The sequence below is a fragment of the Anomaloglossus baeobatrachus genome, chromosome 11, assembly GCF_048569485.1.
Source record: "Anomaloglossus baeobatrachus isolate aAnoBae1 chromosome 11, aAnoBae1.hap1, whole genome shotgun sequence".
In the NCBI taxonomy this organism is placed as follows: Eukaryota; Metazoa; Chordata; class Amphibia; order Anura; family Aromobatidae; genus Anomaloglossus; species Anomaloglossus baeobatrachus.
In genome coordinates, this window is record NC_134363.1 from 158,286,859 (window position 1) to 158,311,641 (window position 24,783).

The 24,783-nt window shown below is 43.9% G+C and overlaps 1 protein-coding gene across 4 annotated transcripts in view; it reads left to right on the top strand.

Annotated features, from left to right (window-relative positions):
* Positions 1–24,783, top strand: part of RERE (arginine-glutamic acid dipeptide repeats) — a 432,422-nt gene that overhangs the window by 165,114 nt on the left and 242,525 nt on the right. For all 4 annotated transcript variants that reach the window (XM_075328175.1, XM_075328174.1, XM_075328176.1 and 1 more), the window contains one exon: positions 22,509–22,966. In XM_075328175.1, the coding sequence (XP_075184290.1) occupies positions 22,654–22,966 (313 nt within the window). In that variant the 5' untranslated portion in view covers positions 22,509–22,653. The remainder of the gene's footprint in view (positions 1–22,508; positions 22,967–24,783) is intronic.

Here is a 24,783-nt window from a genome sequence, read left to right on the forward strand (position 1 = left end):
TAAGCTCTACTCATTTTTAATTGGAACTTTTTTGTAGATGGGGGTTATAGGATGTATCCTTTTTTTTTTAAACCATTTTGTCATTGTCCCTAAAGCAGATACAGTGAAAAATTAAAGCAATTTTTCGTAAGTGGTTTTAAATTTTAATGACCGTTTTGTGTTTTTAGCGTCTCCATGGTTACAGACCTCAAACAAAACCCTGTGTAGTCCGATTCTGTAACCATACTTTTTATCTATATTCGAGTTTTTGCCAACCAATCGATTGATAAAGTCGATGACAATACATCTCTAAATTTGGGAATGCCCTAAAACTTTGGTTCACCCCCAGTACAATGTTTCTCCATGGTAACAGAGTACAAAACAAAGGAGGGGTCTGATCCCACTCATGTACTGATCTACTTATTACTGGTAAAAACTAGAGTATGGAGGCAGAATCCGACTACACAGGGTTTTTGTAGTCTGTTTCCATGGAGACACATTGGTATGTATTAATTCTAGAGTGTATTTTTTTAATCAAGCTCCAAACCATCTCGAGGATTTTTTTGCTGAGATTGGAGGATGAAAATGATCAGAAAGGCTTTAGGATTCTTCCATTTGGTGCACACATCACTGAGGCTTTTTTTTTTCTTAAGACCATTTAGTAGCGCTGACACTCTTACATGACCCCTACTAAGGCTTAATAGAGCCCGCAGCTCCGGCAGGCACACCTCAGACTGGCGTTTTTAGAGCACAGAGCTCCTTTCATCTGCTGGTGGGTGAGCAGAAGAATGGTCCTGTCTGTGTGTGTTTTTATAAAGAACCTGAAATACATGACCAACGCAGATCTTGTTAAAAGATTTATCTGTCCCGGCCAGCTGAAACAAGAAAAATGAGCTTCCCTTCCACACACTTTGGTGTCTCTGTGAATATTTTATCTCGTGGCTTCTAGGTTCTTGCAAGATCTTCATCTCCCTACCTCCCCGCACCTCGTGCTTTCATGTTATCTGGGTAAGCGTGTCGGCGAGAGCACATACATTCTTTAGCTGGGTATTAATGTACGGAGCGGATGTGTTGGGGGGTACTGTCGCTCCTCTAATGATTTCCAGGTGTGTAGATCAAGTGGCAGCGGAAGACGTAGAGGCAGGGTATTCCGCCCGATTTGTCGCTTCCCGCTGGCCTTTTTTTTTTTGGGCATGTGGAGTCTGCGCCAGGGTAGTAGGTTTTATTTAACAACCTGTCGAAAAGAGTTAAAAACCCTCTTCAGTACATTAGGTCTTTTGATTGTTGGGGTGTTTTTCTGCTCCCACCCACGAGCTCCGGTCATGCTCTGTAATTTACGGTTAATTTGGGACAGCTCCTGTTTACTGCTCTGATGAAGCCGGGAGTTGTGAAGGCCTCTGATGCTTTTTAGAAAGTCTGCGTGTTCAGATTTAGCTTCTGGATCCAAGATCCAAGCAGTGAATACATGACTGAAAAGGGGTAAGCAAATTTTGGAAGCTGTGAAAAATGGTACATCATAGCATTGCGTTCAGAAGCGGATAGATCTGTAGTGTATCTGTAGAAATACTGTACTAGTCACACAGTGACGGGCGGGGGGTGAAGGAGGCGTTCAATGGACCCAATTTTAAAGATTGCTGCAGTCATTAGGGAGTGAGGGTGCAAAAGAAATGCCTTTTTTAAAATAAAAAGGCAGGTTGATTGGTTGTTTTACTTTTCATCAGTTTTGTATTTATATGCATTTTCCATTTTTATAGATTTTGTTTTGTTTTTTTTTCTTCGGTCTCTATTTCTCCATTTTAATTGGACCTACTGTATATAGTTAGACCATACTATGGCCATTGTCATGGATGCTCACCACGGCCCTTGTCAGGGTGGCTCACCGTGGCCCTTGTCAGGGTGGCTCACCGTGGCCCTTGTCAGGGGTGGCTCGCCGTGGCCCTTGTCAGGGATGGCTCGCCGTGGCCCTTGTTAGGGATGCTCATCCATTTTACTTCCTCCAATGTGTGGCTCTGGAAATATTTTATATGGAATTACAGGTAAGGCTAGTTTCACATTTTCGATGTTTTGCATCAGTCACATGCGTTGCTTGATACGGATGACAAAGAACAGAATTCATTGTGGGACTCCGTTGTGTGCGGGGGACGGAGTGCGAGGTGGGTGGAGCGGGGCCGTGGCGCTGAGGACGTAAGTGCCGAGGTCTGCATGGCTGGGGACAGGTGAGTGTGTGTGTGTGTGTACATGCGGAGAGCGGGAGGGGGCGGAGCCAAGCGTGGAAGTGTCGGGCTCCCTGCACACGTAGCCAGGGTAAATATCCGGTAAAAACTAAGCAAAGCACTTTTTGCTTGATTACCTGATATTTACCTTGGTAACCAACGTACACCGCTTACCCCTGGCTCCTTGCACACGTAACCAGGGTAAATATCGGGTAACTAGGCAAATCGCATTGCTTGGTAACCCGATGTGTATCCTGGTTACGTGTGCAGGGAGCCAGAGAGGGCATGCGCAGCGAAATCCTACGGATCGCGCTGCTCAAAAAACGTTACAAGCTGCGTTCCTTCACCCCGCGGTCAGTTGTTCCAGGACTGATCAGTCGGGCGGAGGATGCAACGCAGCATCATCAGTCACAATCCGCCGCTCATACAAGTCTATGGAAACAACTGAATCCACCAAATGGATTCCGTTGTTTACCAGAGCAGCGGATTGTGACTAAAACAATTTAACGAAAGTGTGATCCTAGCCTTACCCTATCCAACTGTGTGGTATGTTTTTTTTTTTTTTTTTGTGTGTGTTTTAACTGGACCCTATGGATGACGTTTGCTGTGTTAGGAGGGTTTCTCTCCAGCAGAGGACTCCAATGTCGTGTGCACAGACCTTTTTCTGTTCCTTTCTGCCTTCATCTTTCGCCACCCACTCGCTTCCATTATGTATTTCCTTATCACACCGGCCGTGTTATATTGCAGCACTGTCCTTTCTAGTTCAGTCGTCCCAGATGACAAGACTCCTTATCGCCTTTTGCCGTGATTGACATTGCAGGTTAGGCGTGATATTTGAGGGGGGCCAGGAAGGGCAGATAGGAATTAAAGGAATGGCAGCACACTTGCAGAATTAACCCCATGTTCATGATGGCATTACCGGGGCTTTCTTTTCTTATTCTGTCCTTGTTGCATGGAGAAGATCTCTTTAATTCTGAGCCACAGTCAGTTAATTTTATTCTCATCTTCCATGCAGGCTGTAATAGGAAAGTGCAGCACATTAGCCGTCACCCAGGGAAAGATTCTTGACCCGCAAACCGAGAAGCTGTTCTCCATGAATGTGTGGCAAGCCTCCAGAATAAATGCATTAACTGCACCGCACAGTGGTGGATGCTGGGGAGGCTTACAGGCCTTCATAGTGGTGTGTACTAATCGCCTTGTAAGAGGACTACCAGTAGCTTCCCCAAGCTGATGACCACCGATCCCTCCGAGCAGTGAGATCTGTTACATCTATTAACAGTATATTTGTTTGGGTTTGTTTTATGATGGAATTATATATTTCATCTGATGATCAAATCAAAGGAAGCATCTGAATAGGACAGGTTTCTAAAAACTAGGGCATGTTGTACTGCAGGGCTGAAACTGGAACTCCATTTCATACATGTGAATGGGGTTTTCTGCAGCAGGGATATACATTTCTGCAAGTCTCATTAAGATGACTGGGACAGCCACAGAATTACTCTGTGGAAGTATACCCTAAAGCTGGCGAGACACGTTAGATAGCTGTTAGCCAAACCATGTCTCCCAACTCGTAAACAGGACCGCTCTGCTCGGGCTCTTCTATTCTCTGAGAGCTGTAATGGCTGCTAAGTCTGCTTTCACACATCCGGTTTTAGCACTGCGGCTAAATCTGTCTCTAAAACCTATGCAGCGCATTTGGCGAAAACCCCGCATCTTTTGCATACGTTTTTACATGTGGCCCGTCCGGTTTTTGCCGGTTGCGGCACGCTACTGAGCATGCGCAGTGCAAAAAAACGCATCCGGCGTCCATAGCCATGCATTGGAAAAAGGCCGGATGCGGCACAATGCGGTTTTGTTTGCCGGACAAAATAACTTGCCAGGCAACGTTCCATCCGGCCGCCGCATGGGCTAAATATGCCGCATCCGGCAAAAAACGGACCAAACGCAAGGCCATGCGGCACAATCCGGCACTAATGAAAGTCTATGTGGAAAAAAACGCAACCGGCGGCAAAAAAAAAAAAGGTTGCGTTTTTTTCTGCAAAGAGCCAGATTGTGCCGCACAGCAAAAACCGGATGTGTGAAAGCAGCCTTACCTTCCTGCCAAACTGAAGGATCCGACTATTCTATTTCAACTCCCTGATCCTTATGTTCCCCTTGTTTCATCTGTTGGGGAACTATTGGCTGGCAATCCTGCTAAAATTTCCCTCTTCGCCCCTTTTTTTTTTTTTTTTTTTTTATAATGGGTATGGGGCCCTTAAGAGGCGCTAACTTTTATAGGTAGGTGCAGTGCAAAAGAATCAGCTCCCCCCACCCATAGGTGGAAGCCCATATACCCCATTTTTTAAGGATGGCAAATTGAAGCTCCCATTGTAAAAGTAGGGTAAGGTATAGGGTCTGTAGAGCACAGACACTTTCTATGCCTCTAGTAATTTTTTAAAGTATTTTTTTATGTATTTCCCATGTTTAATTAGGGGCAGGTTTGAGCTTGACATTCACCAAAAAGGGACAGAAGCATTCAGCTTATCCGAGGGTGCCGTGATTCCGGCTGCTAAATAGGAAAGGGTTCTTTACAGTAGAGCAGTCACACTGTGGAATGCCGACCACAAGAGGTAGTAATGGCTGACACTATAACAGCTCTTAAATGGCTGATGATTTCCTCAGTACAAAACATTATTGGTTATAAGTGACTTGGTGACAAAATATATAATTGGTGGAGGACAGGGGAACTAGATGGACCTAGGTCTTATTTCAACCTATGTAACTATGATTCTATGGTCCAATAGACTTTCTATTGAGCCCCCACACCACTGTGTTCCCCTTCAAGGATAAGCTGATTGCGTCTGCCCACCGGTGAGTAGTGGGACGCTTTGTTGTTCAATACTACTAAAAGGGATATATATATATATATATATATATATATATATATATATATATATATATATATATATATATATATATATATATATATATATATATATATATATATATATATATATATATATGAGAGAGAGAGATTATATATATATATTACAATATAAATATTTATATTAGATTATATTACCCTTCTGGGAACCCCATCTGGATTTCCTAGGTAGAAGATCCATGAATTGGGGCAGGTCATCAATATAAGATTAGTAGGGGTCCGTTAATCCCACAGTCAGCCGTTATTTGGCAATGGGTAAACTGTGTATGGCGTGCCATTCACTGTTTAATAGCTGTTCTCAGGTACTTAGGATCTTGGAGATGGGAATAACCCCCTATCTCGATATGTAGTAGGCGTAATGATATTAGCAAATGCCTCCAATTAGAAATGTAGTATAGTTCTGCTGATATAGCCATGTCTCTTAGCTCATGTGCAGGGCATTGCAGCTTAGTTATCCATGACTACTTCCATTACCAGCTAACGAACTGTCATTAGGAGTAGACATAACTGTGGATATCTAGGCAGCGATGCCCTGCAGATTAGATAAGAGACATGGCTACATCAGGAGAACTATACTACATTTCTAATTGGAGGTATTTGCTAATATTATTACACCTACAACATATTGGGATAGGCTCTTGGAGATGGAATATCCCTTTTAAGCACATTTACCATTGAAATGAATAGCAGGTTGTAGTACTTAGGAGCGCCCTCTACAGGGCGAACATAATTGGGTTTTTTTTGGGCTTTTTTCCCCTCATCTGGCCCTTGCCAATGCAGACAAAAGCTGATCTTTTGGGTTAATTGGACCCCCACCAAGCTGGTATATATGGGTAGGTCATCAATGTGTTAGCCCTTGACAAGTAGTGCAGCTACACTGTTTCTTTAAGGAATAAAATTGAGAATTGCTCTAGACCAGTACACTTAAAGGAATCACATCAAAGTGCCGCCAAGGCTATGATCAAACACTGCTACATATGTCACAGCGTAAAGACAGTGCAGCCTCCCCTAGAGGCACAGCCTGCACCCCTGGGGTACCACAGGTATATGACGCCCCCTCCCATGCTATATCCCCATTCCCTAATATAACCCGTGTATAGAATTCTCTGCCGCCGCTCTTTATTTATATATTTTTTTTCTTTATTTTGTAATCTGTTTTATTAATTTTGTGTTTTATCATTTGGGTAATTTTCACTCCCGAGTACCATATGGGGTCACAGGAGTTTGCTTTTTTTTTTTTTCTTTCTGTGGCATCACAGATGCCAAGCAAATTTGCCATTTTCTTGAGTCAATTTAGCCTCTGCAGCAGCGTCCGGCGGTTGTAATTATCCTGCTGCTAGGCAGATGCACTGGAAGGAGCCGGTAGGCGCAGCGGAGCAGCTCTATGTTAATCAGTTCCATTAGGTGAGGAGGGCAGGATGGCGGGGACGCGGCACTGGATGGATTCCTGTTTGGTTGATGTGTTTATGTTCGGCGTCTGCCGTACAATGATACAGTGTCACAAGGTGCCAGGTAGCGCTGAGTGCTCGCAGCACGGCTTCTCTGAAACAAGTCCCCGCACTGCGTTCGGTAACCTCACATTTCCAATACACGCTGCTTCTCGTTTACCGTGTTTTAAGAACGACGAATATTTAAATGCCCAATTCCCCCCGTACTCAATGCTGTGTGGGCTGCAAGCAATGGGAATAGGCGAGCGCTATCATTAGTTTTCACAGCATGGCTGGCGGAGACGGAATATCCATCGTATGTTTTATATCCGTCCTTGTTTTTTTTTTCCCCCCTTTCGTCTCATAGTCGGAGTGATGTATTCTTTGCAGATCACTCCTCGATCCAGCTGGTTTTAGTTTTACATATCTGTGTTTCTCCCTGTGGTGTCTGAATTGGAGGTGTAGGGAAAAGCTTAGCCTGGAAAATATCTCCTAATACCTTCGTGGCCATTGATTTAACCCACTGGTTCTGGATTGCCTCGCTGTCTTCCCTGTCAGTTGTTGATGTCCCAACGCCCCGCTCGCCCCTTATATCCTTATTCTTCCTCCTTGATAAAAATGTTGGGGGCTGAAGGAGGGAGGGCGAGTTCTTGATGTGCAGCCTGATCTGTATCTGGAACATTTTATACTGAGACGTTGTGCAGATGGAGGGAGAGCGTTGCTCAAATCCCTAAGCCAAGCTTTTCTTTTGGATATGTGCCTGCCTCAAAGAGCAGAGCTTAATAACAGACTTGTTCGGGAGATCCTAAATTGATTAAGGCTGATTTCAGCCCATAAACGAGTTCCGATCGACTGTATACAAATCAATCCGTGCTTGTTTCTGACCCATTCACAACACAAACTGTATGGGAACAGAATGAGCCATTGGTAAAATTTTGTCCCCATTTGGCATGATCAGTAGCACAACCCCTATCTATACGGGTCGATGCGCGACTGAGAGCAATGATTTTCTCGTACATCAACTGATTAGCATCATGTCTACACCCTCCCGTGATCGGGAATTTGCATTATTGATGAGCGAGCACTACCATGCATGGATGGGTGCGACTCGAGTACCAGAGTATAAGGGAAGTCAGTGGAGAAACTTAAACCTTTTTTTTTAGGTGATTTTCCGTAAAAATGATTTCCTATTGGCCTCCATTATACTCAGGTGCTTGAGTCGCACCCATTCGAGCATCCAACTGCTCTTAATGTGTACCGAGCACCTGAGCATGGTAGTGGCCACTCATCCCTAGTTACGAGTACTGAGCACGGTAGTGCCCACTCATCACTAGTTACGAGTACTGTACATCCAAGCATGGTAGTGCCCGCTCATCACTATTACGAGTACAGAGCACCCGAGCATGGTAGTGCCCGCTCATCACTAGTTATGAGCACTGAGCACCCGAGCATGGTAGTTGCCCGCTCATTACTAGTTACGAGCACTGAGCACCCGAGCATGGTAGTGCCCGCTCATCCCTAGTTACGAGTACTGAGCACCCGAGCATGATAGTGCCCGCTCATCACTAGTTACAAGTACTGTACATCCAAGCATGGTAGTGCCCGCTCATCACTATTACGAGTACAGAGCACCCGAGCATGGTAGTGCCCGCTCATTACTAGTTACGAGCACTAAGCACCCGAGCATGGTAGTTGCCCGCTCATTACTAGTTACGAGCACTGAGCACCCGAGCATGGTAGTGCCCGCTCATCCCTAGTTACGAGTACTGAGCACCCGAGCATGATAGTCCCCGCTCATCACTAGTTACAAGTACTGTACATCCAAGCATGGTAGTGCCCGCTCATCACTATTACGAGTACAGAGCACCCGAGCATGGTAGTGCCCGCTCATTACTAGTTACGAGCACTAAGCACCCGAGCATGGTAGTGCCCGCTCATCACTAGTTACGAGCACTGAGCACCCGAGCATGGTAGTGCCCGCTCATCCCTAGTTACGAGTACTGAGCACCCGAGCATGATAGTGCCCGCTCATCACTAGTTACGAGTACTGTACATCCAAGCATGGTAGTGCCCGCTCATCACTATTACGAGTACAGAGCACCCGAGCATGGTAGTGCCCGCTCATCACTAGTTATTAGCACTGAGCACCCGAGCATGGTAGTGCCCGCTCATTACTAGTTATGAGCACTAAGCACCCGAGCATGGTAGTGCCCGCTCATCCCTAGTTACCAGTACTGTACATCCAAGCATGGTAGTGCCCGCTCATCCCTAGTTACGAGTACTGAGCACCCGAGCATGATAGTGCCCGCTCATCACTAGTTACGAGTACTGTACATCCAAGCATGGTAGTGCCCGCTCATCACTATTACGAGTACAGAGCACCCGAGCATGGTATTGCCCGCTCATCACTAGTTATGAGCACTGAGCACCCGAGCATGGTAGTGCCCGCTCATTACTAGTTACGAGCACTAAGCACCTGAGCATGGTAGTGCTCGCTCATCCCTAGTTACGAGTACTGAGCACCCGAGCATGATAGTGCCCGCTCATCACTAGTTACGAGTACTGTACATCCAAGCATGGTAGTGCCCGCTCATCACTATTACGAGTACAGAGCACCCGAGCATGGTAGTGCCCGCTCATCACTAGTTCTGAGCACTGAGCACCCGAGCATGATAGTGCCCGCTCATTACTAGTTACGAGCACTGAGCACCCGAGCATGGTAGTGCCCGCTCATCACTAGTTACGAGCACTGAGCACCCGAGCATGGTAGTGCTCACTCATCACGAGTACCGAGCACCTGAGCATGGTAGTGCCCGCTCATCACTAATAAGCATCTTTTTGTTAAAGCCGAGATTTACCTACACCCCCAGTATAGCTGCTCGTTCTGCTCTTTAGCGCAAGTTCCATTGGGCACAGATTTTCATTTACTGATACTATATAGCAGACACTATGTGGCTGGCACACTGGATCTTGGATCCGTTTTCATGCAGTAGACGGTATCTCATACCACTGATAGTTTGCTTTTATTGTAGTCCTTGAAGATACCTGTACATATTCAACATGTCATTCAAATCCATGAATATTGCCGCGATCAGAAGACAGTCCAGTGTATACGGAGCCCTTCCTACTGTCCCCAGACAGATGATCTGGGAGAGAAGGATCTGTGCTGTTGGTTTTCCAATATCCAATCCTTTGATTTTCCTGTCGAAATAAGCTGCTGTCAGGTGTCTGGAAAAGAGCACAGGAGCGCTCAGCCGAGCATTCCGGTGTATGTGGGAGTCGAGAGAGCTGGCGGCAAACGATCATTCAGCCAACGGCTATCTAATGTTTAGTAGGCGGTCCAGTTAATATCAACTGACCAGTGGAATGATCTCATAACTGATGGGTGCGCTTTTACTGATCAGCCATCGTTTAAATGCCTACTTACATGGGCAGACCAAAGCAAACAATGCAATCTATACTAGATCTCTCCGAGCGCATAGGCTACCATACTACTCGTCAGAGTCCACCAGGCGATGCACCGCTGAGAACGATTAATTTTTTTTTTGTGCTGCACTAAATAAAGATCACCGATCACCGCAGGATTGAGCATATTGCTTATTCATTGGGCGACCTGTTTACACTGCAAGATAATCATGAACTTAGTGTTTATGACAACACTTATTAACTATTATTTTGCATTGTAAATTCACCTTAAAGCATCACTCTAACATTTTGGTGGGTTTTTTTTGTTTTTTTTTAATTGCACTGCTAGAGTGATACTTTAAATCCAAGTCTCTTGTCTTGTACTTTACTTCCGGTGGCTTCATCTTCTATCTCCGCCTCTCTGGTCAGTCTCCTGTGATTTGCAACCTGCACGCAGCTCCAGTGTTTTATGGAGTCGGAGGTCACAACTCAACTCAATACAAGTCTATGAGAGCCGCATTCTGGCCCTCATGTGCTATCGCCGCCACTCCAGTCGGTCTCCACTGATTTGTGACCTGCTGGCAACCCCAGTGTTGTATTGAGTTGTGAACTCTGGCTCTATAAAACACTGGAGTTGCGGCGATAGAAGATGAAGGCCAGGATGGGGCTCTCATAGACTTGTATTGAGTCGCGAACTCTGGCTCCATGAAACACTGGAGTAGCCAGCAGGCCACAAATCACTAGAGACCGACTGGAGTGGCAGCGATAGAAGACGAAGGGCAGGATGGGGCTCCCATAGACATGTATTGAGTTGTGAACTCTGGCTCTATAAAAGTCTATGAGAGCCTCATTCTTTCCCTCGTAAGATGCATTAAGAATTTTGTGATGTAACTTATTTCTTTTGGCCACTCAGACATTACGGGCACAAGATAGGGCAGTGGGACCGGAACGATGTCTGTAAACGTTGAAGTCGCTGGAAGATCAATATATGACTAAGCTTAGATTTAAAGCACCACTCAAGCTGAAAAGCAAACAAACGCTGGAGTCTTGCCTTAAGGTCCGTCACATGTCCAATTTTCTATTTTGTATATGAGAAAATAGTTTTTCATGATTATGCTGGACATTGTTTCCATCTGTCTATGTCCATTTTTACCATCAGCGTGGTATCAGTTTTTCTCAACCAAAAGCAATGCTCTGGTAGAACACTGGTTGCATCCTTGAGCATTTTTTTTTTCTTCTTCTTTTTGGACATTTTTGAACGGGAAAATTAAGTTTGGCTTTTATCAAGTCTAGAATGGGAACATGTCCAATCTATGAAAAACACGGTTAGTTTTTATAGGCTCAGCCTAATGAGTGAAAGGGACCATAAGCTGATATATTGGTCTTGGCATAACTTCCGTATGCTTATAAGTAAATGGGTCATACATGGGGAGATCCAGCAGCTCGGTAACGTACACATCAGACTATTCACTATATATACACAGAGATTTCGGGCCAGTCGGATTGATTTCACAGACGACGTAATTGGTCTGATTCCACCATTTACACTCAGATATTTTGTGTGGATAAAGTGATTCTTATCTTTTATCTGTAAGGCTATGTTCACACATCAGTTTTTTTCCATCAGGCACAGTCCGGAAAAAAACTAATAAAACATCCGGCGCTGGATCCGTTTTATCACCATTGATTTGTATTAGCGCCGGATTGTGCCTGATGGCCTTGCGTTGCATCCGGCTTTTGACGGATCCAGCGTCATTACTCAATGCGCGGCCAGATGAAATGTCTCATTGAACGTTTATTTGTCTCTGAAAAAAAAAACGTATTGCGCTGGATCCGGCGTGATTTACAATGGAAGCCTATGGATGCCGGATTCGGCACGATGCGTAAAAATACGGATGCGGCCGCCGGATCCGTTTTTTCAAACTGAGCATGCTCCACTTGATTGTAAAAAAACGCGCCGTATCTGTTTTTGCATATTCTGCGCCGGATTTGTTGTATCAGGCACACGCCGGATTGTGCCTGATGCCAAAAAAGTGATGTATGAACATAGCCTTACCAGTGTCCTAACAAAAAACGAAAAAAACAAACCCCTTTCTATTTCTTCTAATGGAATAGTCATTCATATTCTGTTTATAAGACACAATCTCTGTGATTGACAGATATTTGAGAATGTTCTGGCAGTTGAGACAGATTTCAAGAAGATCACATTGGTCCGTTACATAAATTTGGATTGATATTGGTCCAATTAGACAGAAATGTTTCAGATATTTGTATGTCTTAAGCCCTTTATGTAGCTGTTCATGCCGGTATCTGACCCATATACAGTAGCGCTCGGCACTGTCGAACTCCTGCCAGACTTCTCTGGTGGCGGGTTCTCTAGAAAACAAAAGGATCTGCAGGTCGAATTCAGAGGCCCGCCATACACCTTAAACTGCTGGTCGAACCCCTCAGTATTAGTTTTCTTTCGATGATATTCTGAGGCTTCATATTTCACGGACCGCAATGTACGGACTGACCACAGGACTCCTGACTCCAACTTACATCTTATATGACTGACCCGCACTCTTCCAAGTCTGTCCAGTAATTGCCGTCTGTAAATGTGAAGTACAGTCATATGAAAAAGTTTGGGCACCCCTATTAATGTTAATTTTTTTTCTTTATAACAATTTGGGTTTTTGCAGCAGCTATTTCAGTTTCATATATCTAATAACTGATGGACTGAGTAATATTTCTGTATTGAAATGAGGTTTATTGTACTAACAGAAAATGTGCAATCCGCATTTAAACAAAATTTGACTGGTGCAAAAGTATGGGCACCTCAACATAAAGGTGACATTAATATTTTGTAGATCCTCCTTTTGCAAAAAATCACAGCCTCTAGTCGCTTCCTGTAGCTTTTAATGAGTTCCTGGATCCTGGATGAAGGTATATTTGACCATTACTGTTTACAAAACAGTTCCAGTTCAGTTAAGTTTGGTCGCCGAGCATGGACAGCACGCTTCAAATCATCCCACAGATTTTCAATGATATTCAGGTCTGGGGACTGGGATGGCCATTGCAGAACATTGTAATTGTTCCTCTGCATGAATGCCTGAGTAGATTTGGAGCGGTGTTTTGGATCATTGTCTTGGGGAAATATCCATCCCCTGCGTAACTTCAACTTCGTCACTGATTCTTGCACATTATTGTCAAGAATCTGCTGATACTGAGTTGAATCCATGCGACCCTCAACTTTAACAAGATTCCCGGTGCCGGCATTGGCCACCCAGCCCCAAAGCATGATGGAACCTCCACCAAATTATACTGTGGGTAGCAAGTGCTTTTCTTGGAATGCCGTGTTTTGTTGCCTCCATGCATAACGCCTTTTTGTATGACCAAACAACCTAATCTTTGTTTCATCAGTCCACAGGACCTTCTTCCAAAATGTAACTGGTTTGACCAAATGTGCTTTTACATACCTCAGGCAACTCTGTTCGTGGCGTGCTTGCAGAAACTGCTTCTTTCGCATCACTCTCCCATACTGCTTCTCCTTTTGCAACGTGCGCTGTATTGTTGACCGATGCACATTGACACCATCTGCAGCAAGATGATGCTGCAGGTCTTTGGAGGTGGTCTGTGGATTGTCATTCTTCTTCTCTGCCTTTCTGATATTTTTCTTGGCCTGCCACTTCTGGGCTTAACAAGAACTGTACCTGTGTTCTTCCATTTCCTTACTATGTTCCTAACGGTGGAAACTGACAGTTTAAATCTCTAAGACAACTTTTTGTATCCTTCCCCTGAACAACTATGTTGAATAATCTTTGTATTCAGATCATTTGAGAGGTTTTTTTTTGAGGAACCCATGATGCCACTCTTCATAGGAGATTCAAATAGGAGAACAACTTGCAAGTGGCCACCTTGAATACCTTTTCTCATGATTGGATACACCTGCCTATGAAGTTCAAAGCTCAGTGAGGTTACAAAACCAATTTAGTGCTGTGGTAAGTCAGTAAAAAGTAGTTAGGAGTGTTCAAATCAAGAAATTGATAAGGGTGCCCATACTTTGCACCGATCAAATTTAGTTTAAATGCGGATTGCACATTTTCTGTTAGTACAATAAACCTCATTTCAATCCAGAAATATTACTCAGTCCATCAGTTATTAGATATATGAAACTGAAATAGCTGTGGCAAAACCCCATATTGTTATACAGAAAAAAGGTTAACATTTAATAGGGGGTGCCCAAACTTTTTCATATGACTGTATGCCCACGTGGGGCGAAGATGTTGAATTGTGCAGTTCTCTTTGTGGAAATGTGTATTTGCCACGAATTTGATCCCATACATTACAATATACATATACAACAGTGAGATCTGTGATGAAAATACACAGCATAAATGAACACGCTGTGAATTACCGTAAATGCTGCGGCACTGGTCAATTAAGACTATGTGCACACATGGAATATTTTTTTTTTTGCTTTTTTTTTTTTTTTTTCCATGCATTTTTCTTTTCTTATTTTAATGAATAAAAGCATCCCAGCACAGTCTGAGAATCCTGATTTGCTGAGCACACGCTGCTTATTGTTTTCCCCTGCAGATTTGGTTGCTGAAAAAAGCAGCGCGTCAATTCTGTCGGCGTTCCTATAATCCTCTGAAATGCTTTAACTACAGTGGATTATATTGCAGCCCTTTGCCTCAATACAGAATGGTATGTGAAGCTCTCCATAGTGCAGTAACCTGGGCTCGTCAAGGTGACGACCCAGAGTTACCAAGGCAACAAATGGGATCCTGTGATCGCATTACAGGGACCCGATCGCCAGGGAAGAGGTAAGTGACCCATCTCCCTGCCTGCTGCGATTGCATTGATCACAGCATTCAAGGGCTTAAGCTTCTGGGAGCTGCGCAAGCACCACTCCAGGCAGTGAGAGCCGAGACCCGGCTGCAGCCTCAGCCAGAGACCTGGTGGCGATCGCGTGGGTACAGTGCCTGAACCCCCACAATCGTTATGACTAAAACAAAGCCCAAAAAGAAGCAGGAAAAAACACATATAAAAAAAAACAAACGGTCAAACGCAATAAAAATGTGCGGTTTTTTTTCTGCTGCACTTTTTCCTGCCAAAACATGCTATTTTATGTGCAGAAAAGAAGCACATAAAGCTAAATGGTCTTTCTCTGCAGTGGTTTTTTTTTTTTTTTTTTTTGTGCCCCCAAGACTGTATGCGCATGTTGAGTTTTTGGTGAGGTTTTTTCCTAATTTTCTGCATCAAATTTACACCTTGTCAGAAAAGCGCACCAAAAACGCATCTGTTTTTGGTCCAGTTTTTGTGCCATGCGGTTCACTTTTTGAAGTCAATGGGTGCAATGGCTAAAAAAAAAAAAAAAAAAAAAGAGGAAAATTGCACCAACAATTGACATGCTGGCACCAAATCTGCCAGGAAAAAATAAGCAACATATGCACATCACAGCAGAATTGTCATAGACTTTGCTGGCATAAAGATAGACGTGCAGATTTGTCACAAAATCTGCATAAAAAAACATGAAAAACGCACTGTGCGCACACTGCCTTAATATTCTATAATGTCATGCACCTTTCTGGTTCTGTAACCTGCAGCAGATTTTTTGCATATGGCACTGTTCTGCCTCTTTAGGCAATTATTAGCCATCATGATGGGTCACATTGAGGCTTGGGATTCCACATTGACACGACGACTGTGGGTCGCATTATGGTTGGTTTTGAAGGCAGCAATCTCTATATTCTGAGCCTTGCTTCCCCCTCGCACCTCAGAATAGCTTCTAATTTGCGACGTCTTGAGGCTTTGTGAATGAATAAATCATACCCATATGCATGAGCCAAGGACACTGGAGGTGGCACTCTTGTTTACCGTCTCCTTTTTGTGGGTGAAGGCTGGAGCAATGATACATTCTTGGGCGCGCGGCGCAGATGACAGCCGTTAACGATTTTATCTCCCCTATGAGGACAATGAGAAGGAATATCAGGCGATGGCGCTGTGCCGTCTTCGGGCTCCGTTAGCTGACATTGTGCAAGAACAAAGTGTTCATGGACGGGTGGAGATATGAATCTGTGGAAGCAATAAAGGATTAATTCACACCGCGTTTCCTGTAGGATCACCGAGGTTTAATCCTAATAAGGTGCTTAATACTAGATCCTGTCTTTGCTCAACGATTGTGCTCTTGTTCCCATCACAGACCCTGGAGCTCCTGTCGTCATCTCTGCGCCTGGGTGTTGGGTATTGCACCATATAAATAGATGTATTGTTTAGGATATCACTCGCTCTGATCCTCTCGTCACATTGGGGGGGGGGGGGAGCCCATGATCCGGCGGACAGCATTGCTGTATGTTGTCAGCCGGTACTTCGCCCCCCCCCCCTTCCTTCTTGAGAAGACTTCTGAGATTCCCAGGGATGATGAGTGGGGCCTGGGAGTCTGTTTAGCTTCATTGACTTTCAACAGGAAGGCAGGAGAGGAAGCTGTGAACAAATCAGCGCAAATGTTTGTGTTCTGATTCCTAGGCAGGAAAGAGCCGGTAGATGGCAGCTGGCGGACGACCGGCTCAGTTTACATTACAATAAAAATCCCATCACCTTGAAATTGTCTTCTCTTTCCAATGGCCGGTTATGATTTGGCTCCGTCACATTGACCTGGAGATTATTATATTGACTGTAAACATTGTATTATTCTTTGTGTCTTCGGAACACGAAAATAAGAATAGCCCTGGATGCAAAGCTCAACACGGGCGAGATTCTCTATAGTGCGATGGTCATCCAAGTATGAACAGGTGCCAGATTCTCTATAGTGCGATGGTCATCCAAGTATGAACAGGTGCCAGATTCTCTATAGTGCGATGGTCATCCAAGTATGAACAGGTGCCAGATTCTCTATAGTGCGATGGTCATCCTAGTGTGAACACATGCAAGATTCTCTATAGTGCGATGGTCATCCAAGTATGAACAGGTGCCAGATTCTCTATAGTGCGATGGTCATCCTAGTGTGAACACATGCAAGATTCTCTATAGTGGGATGGTCATCCTAGTGTGAACATATGCAAGATTCTCTATAGTGGGATGGTCATCCTAGTGTGAACATATGCAAGATTCTCTATAGTGGGATGGTCATCCTAGTGTGAACATATGCAAGATTCTCTATAGTGCGATGGTCATCCTAGTGTGAACAGGTGCAAGATTCTCTATAGTGCGATGGTCATCCTAGTGTGAACAAGTGCGAGATTCTCTATAGTCTGATAGTTATCAAAGTGTGAACAGGTGCAAGATTCTCTATAGTGCGATGGTTATCCTAGTGTGAATACATGCAAGAGCCTCTATAGTGCGATGGTCATCCTAGTGTGAACAGGTGCAAGATTCTCTACAGTGCGATGGTCATTTTAGTGTGAACAGGTGCAAGATTCTCTATAGTGGGATGGTCATCCTAGTGTGAACATGTGCAAGATTCTCTATAGTGCGATGATCATCCTAGTGTGAACAGGTGCAAGATTCTCTATAGTGGGATGGTCATCCTAGTGTGAACACATACAAGATCCTCTATAGTGCGATGATCATCCTAGTGTGAACAGGTGCAAGATTCTCTATAGTGCGATGGTTATCCTAGTGTGAACACATACAAGATCCTCTATAGTGCGATGGTCATCCTAGTGTGAACACATACAAGATCCTCTATAGTGCGATGGTTATCCTAGTGTGAACACATGCAAGATCCTCTCTAGTGCGATGGTTATCCTAGTGTGAACACATGCAAGATTCTCTATAGTGTGATGGTCATCCTAGTGTGAACAGGTGCAAGATTCTCTATAGTGTGATGGTCATTTTAGTGTGAACACATACAAGATCCTCTCTAGTGCGATGGTTATCCTAGTGTGAACACATGCAAGATTCTCTATAGTGCGATGGTCATCCTAGTGTGAACATGTGCAAGATTCTCTATAGTGCGATGGTCATCCTAGTGTGAACAAGTGTGAGATTCTCTATAGTCTGATAGTTATCCAAGTGTGAACAGGTGCAAGATTCTCTATAGTGCGATGGTTATCCTAGTGTGAATACATGCAAGATCCTCTATAGTGCGATGGTCATTCTAGTGTGAACAGGTGCAAGATTCTCTATAGTCTGATGATCATCCAAGTATGAACACATGCAAGATTCTCTATAGTGGGATGGTCATCCTATTGTGAACAGGTGCAAGTTTCTCTATAGTGCAATGGTCATTTTAGTGTGAACAGGTGCAAGATTCTCTATAGTGCGATGGTCATCCTAGTGTGAACACATACAAGATCCTCTATAGTGCGATGGTCATCCTAGTGTGAACACATACAAGATCCTCTCTAGTGCGATGGTTATCCTAGTGTGAACACATGCAAGATTCTCTATAGTGCGATGGTCATCCTAGTGTGAACATGTGCAAGATTCTCTATAGTGCGATGGTCATCCTAGTGTGAACACATACAAGATCCTCTATAGTGCGATGGTCACCCTAGTGTGAACACATACAAGATCCTCTATAGTGCGATGATCATCCTAGTGTGAACAGGTGCAAGATTCTCTATAGTGCGATGGTCACCCTAGTGTGAACACATACAAGATCCTCTATAGTGCGATGGTTATCCTAGTGTGAACACATGCAAGATCCTCTATAGTGCGATGGTTATCCTAGTGTGAACACATACAAGATTCTCTATAGTGCGATGGTCATCCTAGTGTGAACAAGTGTGAGATTCTCTATAGTCTGATAGTTATCCAAGTGTGAACAGGTGCAAGATTCTCTATAGTGCGATGGTTATCCTAGTGTGAATACATGCAAGATCCTCTATAGTGCGATGGTCATCCTAGTGTGAACACATGCAAGATTCTCTATAGTGGGATGGTCATCCTAGTGTGAACATATGCAAGATTCTCTATAGTGCGATGGTCATTTTAGTGTTAACAGGTGCAAGATTCTCTATAGTGGGATGGTCATCCTAGTGTGAACACATACAAGATCCTCTATAGTGCGATGGTCATCCTAGTGTGAACACATACAAGATCCTCTATAGTGCGATGGTCATCCTAGTGTGAACATGTGCAAGATTCTCTATAGTGCGATGGTCATTTTAGTGTGAACAGGTGCAAGATTCTCTATAGTGGGATGGTCATCCTAGTGTGAACATGTACAAGATTCTCTATAGTGCGATGGTCATCCTAGTGTGAACACATACAAGATCCCCTATAGTGCGATGGTCACCCTAGTGTGAACACATACAAGATCCTCTATAGTGCGATGGTTATCCTAGTGTGAACAGGTGCAAGATTCTCTATAGTGCGATGGTCATCCTAGTGTGAACATGTGCAAGATTCTCTATAGTGCGATGGTCATCCTAGTGTGAACATGTGCAAGATTCTCTATAGTGCGATGGTCATCCTAGTGTGAACAAGTGTGAGATTCTCTATAGTCTGATAGTTATCCAAGTGTGAACACATACAAGATCCTCTATAGTGCGATGGTCATCCTAGTGTGAACACATACAAGATCCTCTATAGTGCGATGGTCATCCTAGTGTGAACATGTGCAAGATTCTCTATAGTGCGATGGTTATCCTAGTGTGAACACATGCAAGATCCTCTATAGTGCGATGGTTATCCTAGTGTGAACAGGTGCAAGATCCTCTATAGTGCGATGGTCATCCTAGTGTGAACATGTGCAAGATTCTCTATAGTGCGATGGTCATCCTAGTGTGAACACATACAAGATCCCCTATAGTGCGATGGTCATCCTAGTGTGAACACATACAAGATCCTCTCTAGTGCGATGGTCATCCTAGTGTGAACACATACAAGATCCTCTATAGTGCGATGGTCATCCTAGTGTGAACACATACAAGATCCTCTCTAGTGCGATGGTTATCCTAGTGTGAACACATACAAGATCCTCTATAGTGCGATGGTCATCCTAGTGTGAACACATGCAAGATTCTCTATAGTGCGATGGTCATCCTAGTGTGAACATGTGCAAGATTCTCTATAGTGCGATGGTCATCCTAGTGTGAACACATGCAAGATTCTCTATAGTGCGATGATTATCCTAGTGTGAACATGTGCGAGATTCTCTATAGTGCGATGGTCATCCTAGTGTGAACAAGTGTGAGATTCTCTATAGTCTGATAGTTATCCAAGTGTGAACACATACAAGATTCTCTATAGTGCGATGGTCATCCTAGTGTTGGTGGTATATGTAGAGTTGTCACTGACGTTTTCTCATGATATAAGAAAAGATGCACTGTCAGTCAGTTTTCACATGTATACTATTGCTGGAACAGCTGAGTATGCCACCATGTCCGGTCACCCAGCACAGTTAGAAACTGCAATGGCTCAAAATGCATAAGAGAAAGCAGATTTTTGATCGTATCCTTAAACTGCATTTTTTTAATGCATTTTTCATTGTGTTTCAGGCCACCGCATACTTTTTTCAGCATTTAATATCTGTAAAAACAATCACAAAAATTACATTAAATTATCAACTTTTTCTTGGTGCAGTTAATTGTTTTGTGTGCATTAAAATTTTTGAAATTGGATATTTCAGCATTTTAGTATACACCGGCCACAAGCTGGTTTCACAATAGACTTTAAAGGGAAATGGTCACCAAGTTTCTGCCACCTAATCTGAGAGCAGCATAATGTAGGGGCAGAGATCCTGATTCCAGTGATGTCACTCACTGGGCTGCTTAGAGTAGTTTTGATTAAAATCACTGTTTAATCAGCAGTAGATTATCATTACAGGACTCCTTGGCTGCTGCAGGTAGTCCAGCATATTCATGAGCTCTGTAAAACTGCTAGATCTGCAGCAGAGAAAACATTGATTTTATCAAAATGACAGCAAACAGCTCAGTAAGTGACACATCACTGGAATCAGGGTCTCTCTGTCTTTACATTATGCTGCTCTCATGTGGGGGAGCAAAAACCTGGTGACAGATTCATTTTAAAGCAGGCCAACCTGCAGGCATCATGTTATAGAACAGGGGGAGCGAAACAGATTGATTATATAGTTTTGTGAGAAATTATTCAGTATTTAGTCCTTTTAATCCTTTGCCCTTTCTGGGGTTTTCAGGCCCGCCCACTGGACTATTGGTGATTTGACAGCTCTTTTGCTATGAGAGCATCCAGAACCAGCTGTCAGTCACTGTTACGACCGCCTACTAGACTGAAAATTCCAGAAAGAGCAGATGATTAAATGACTGATTGACAGATTGAATCTTTTCTCATAAAACGATGTGTGTGTGTATATATATATATATATATATATATATATATATATATATATATATATATATATATATATATATATATATATATATATATATATATATATATATATATATATATATATATATATATATATATATATATATATATATATATATATATTATACATACATACATACATACATACATACATACATACATACATACACACACACACACACACACACACACACACACACACACACACACACACACACACACACACACACGTCGTTTTATGAGAAAAGATTCAATCTGTCAATCAGTATATATATAATATATATTAGTATGTAGCGTATATATGTATGTAGTGTATGTATGTAGTGTATGTATGTATGTAGCGTATATATGTATGTATGTAGTGTATGTATGTAGCGTGTATATATATATATATGTATGTAGCGTGTGTGTATATGTATATATATATATATATATATATATATATATATATATATATATATATATATATATATATATATATATATATATATATATAATGATTTACTCTGCTCCCCCTGCTTTGTCACATGGTGGCAGCAAACTGGACTGTGTTTTCTTGGTGATCAGTTCCTTTTTAAAGGTTTTCTCCGGGCATATCGTATTGATGACATGTCATCCGTATCAGATCAGTAAGGGGTCCCACCCACAGCAGCCCCTCCTCCGATCAGCTAGGGCTGAATATAAACCTTGAGCAGAGCTGCATTGCACAGCGCCGTCCAACATGTAGTGGCCAATGACTGGTACTGCAGATCAGCTATTCTCCGATTCAGCGTTCACATCCACCAAAGCGAATAGCCTAAAAAAAGGTTTTCTATATAACAATTCTATAAAGTAAGCCTGTGTGAGAGGTCTGACGGGCGTGTGAACCTTGGCCTTTTAATCCGGGTGCTGCAGCACTTTGATCTCTCCTTTGTTGGTTTGCATACCACAGTGGTGACTCACAGGGGGTTCCCACCCAGCTTTCCGGACTCCCCAGCAGGCTATGCAGTGATTACCTTTGCTCCCATAACTCGATACCTGGGTTGTGAATGTTTTATTTATAGCCGGCTCTACATGAAGTGCACACGCTAGTTGTCATTTTTTTTTTTATTATGGTGTGTGCTATAATATAATTTTTTTTCTCTCCGTGAAGTCAAGGCTATTGACGCAGATGCGAGCACTGATGTGATATTCTGTAGCACTTGCATCCTTGAATGATTATCTTAATAGCAGATAACTGTTTATAAAAGGGTTGCTCACAATGTACTTATTCTTCTCCATCTTTTCTTTTTTTTTGCGCAGAGCTTTTTGAAGCGCTGGGGTTGTTGGAGTGGTCCAATTTTTCCTGGAATTGCGTGATACATTCAGAAGACTGAAGCCCAGGCTCACTGTCTACCTTTCACGGAGGCCCAGCCGTGAGAGGACAGAAGAAGGCACGTGGCGAATCATGACGGCCGACAAAGAGAAAGATAAAGACAAGGATCGGGACCGGGATCGGGAGAGAGAAAAACGAGATAAAACCCGCGATGGAGAAAACTCTCGGCCACGGCGCAGCTGCACTCTGGAAGGCGGTGCCAAAAACTATGCCGAGAGTGACCACAGTGAGGATGAGGATAATGAGAACAGTGGCACGACGGCCGAGGAGGCTGCCAAGAAGAATAAGAAGAAGCTGCCAAAGAAGAAGTCCCGATACGAAAGGGCAACCAATGGGGAGATTACATCTTTCATCACAGAGGACGATGTGGTGTACAAGCCGGGAGGTAAGATACTTCTCCATGTGCTCTTTGGAGATGGCGGATATGAGCGGTTTCATGATGGAAATTTTACCTTTAGGATTATAGAGGTGTTAGTGCATCATTGTAATACCTAATTATGATGGCAGGTTTCTATATGTACTTATTGTAAATGTACAAGACGCGATACCAACATATTCCAGTGCCTAGGTGCCACCTTTCAAAGAGAAAACCCTTTAGAAGTGTTTGCCGAGTACCTTAGTGTAGAGTAGCTTCACATACAACGCGATTTCATCGATTAAACCACGAAACTGCTCAACGGTGGCCACAGTTTAATTTTGTGGTTTCTATAGGGTAAAGGGACCACTATGAATATGCTTGGCTTATACCACGGCATATGCGCAGTTATACGCCTTGACAACAAATTTAGTTTTTATAGATTTCCTCCCCTCAAAAATTTCCTGGCCTTTATCATCCATGTTCTCTTACCGGATGTTTTCGCTGTGACTTTGTGATGACCGGCGATTTCCTTTAGTGTCGCCTGTTCATTGAATTTTTGTATAGTCCTTTAAACTGGAGAATATGTACTCGACGGAATGGGATTACTAAAGCCCACTGCTCAGTATGGTTCATATGGACTAAACTGTGGACCCTTCTCTGTGCTCGTTGAGGATAATGTGGGTCTGACCGCACAGGCCAAATTTAGATGGCCTTTCTCAAATTAAAACAATTGTTACCTGTAGAGAAGAAAGTCCTCCTCCAGTCTCAGAAAATGTTAAAACCGGTTTTAGTGCATATAACATTGTGATCCAACTATTTGCAGGCAAATAACCTCTACCCCAATTTCCTATAGAGACAATGACCCCCTGTCTTCCCCCCCCAACACATACGCACACACGGCTTGTAGATGGGGCGCGGGCCCACGTCTTGTAGATGGGGCGCGGGCCCACGTCTTGTAGATGGGGCGCGGGCCCACGTCTTGTAGATGGGGCGCGGTCCCACGTCTTGTAGAAGGGGCGCGGGCCCACGTCTTGTAGAAGGGGCGCGGTCCCACGTCTTGTGGAAGGGGCGCGGGCCCACGTCTTGTAGAAGGGGCGCGGGCCCACGTCTTGTAGAAGGGGCGCGGGCCCACGTCTTGTAGAAGGGGCGCGGGCCCACGTCTTGTAGAAGGGGCGCGGGCCCACGTCTTGTAGAAGGGGCGCGGGCCCACGTCTTGTGGAAGGGGCGCGGGCCCACGTCTTGTGGAAGGGGCGCGGGCCCACGTCTTGTGGATAGGGGCGCGAGCCCACGTCTTGTGGATAGGGGCGCGAGCCCACGTCTTGTGGATAGGGGCGCGGGCCCACGTCTTGTGGATAGGGGCGCGGGCCCACGTCTTGTGGATAGGGGCGCGGGCCCACGTCTTGTGGATAAGGGCGCGGGCCCACGTCTTGTGGATAGGGGCGCGGGCCCACGTCTTGTGGATAGGGGCGCGGGCCCACGTCTTGTGGATAGGGGCGCGGGCCCACGTCTTGTGGATAGGGGCACATCCTTCAGCGGATAATACAGTATGTCCCAATGAGTAAGGGAATCACTTTTACATACAGGAAAAATATGCTATCAATGTGGAAGAAAAAAAAAGGTTTGTGTATTTGAATGGAATTACCCAGAAAATAGTTTATTAAAGAAAGAGCAAGCCAAAAACACACACAATTAAAAACACTTAAACTCAAACCATGCACCATAAGAACATTTCAAGTCCTATTCAGACCTGACTACCCCAACATGGCTCATCCAGAAAAAGCTCAGATAATATATAATGGTGACTATAGCAAGGTTGCTGAAAGTGATTACAATCTGAATTTGAG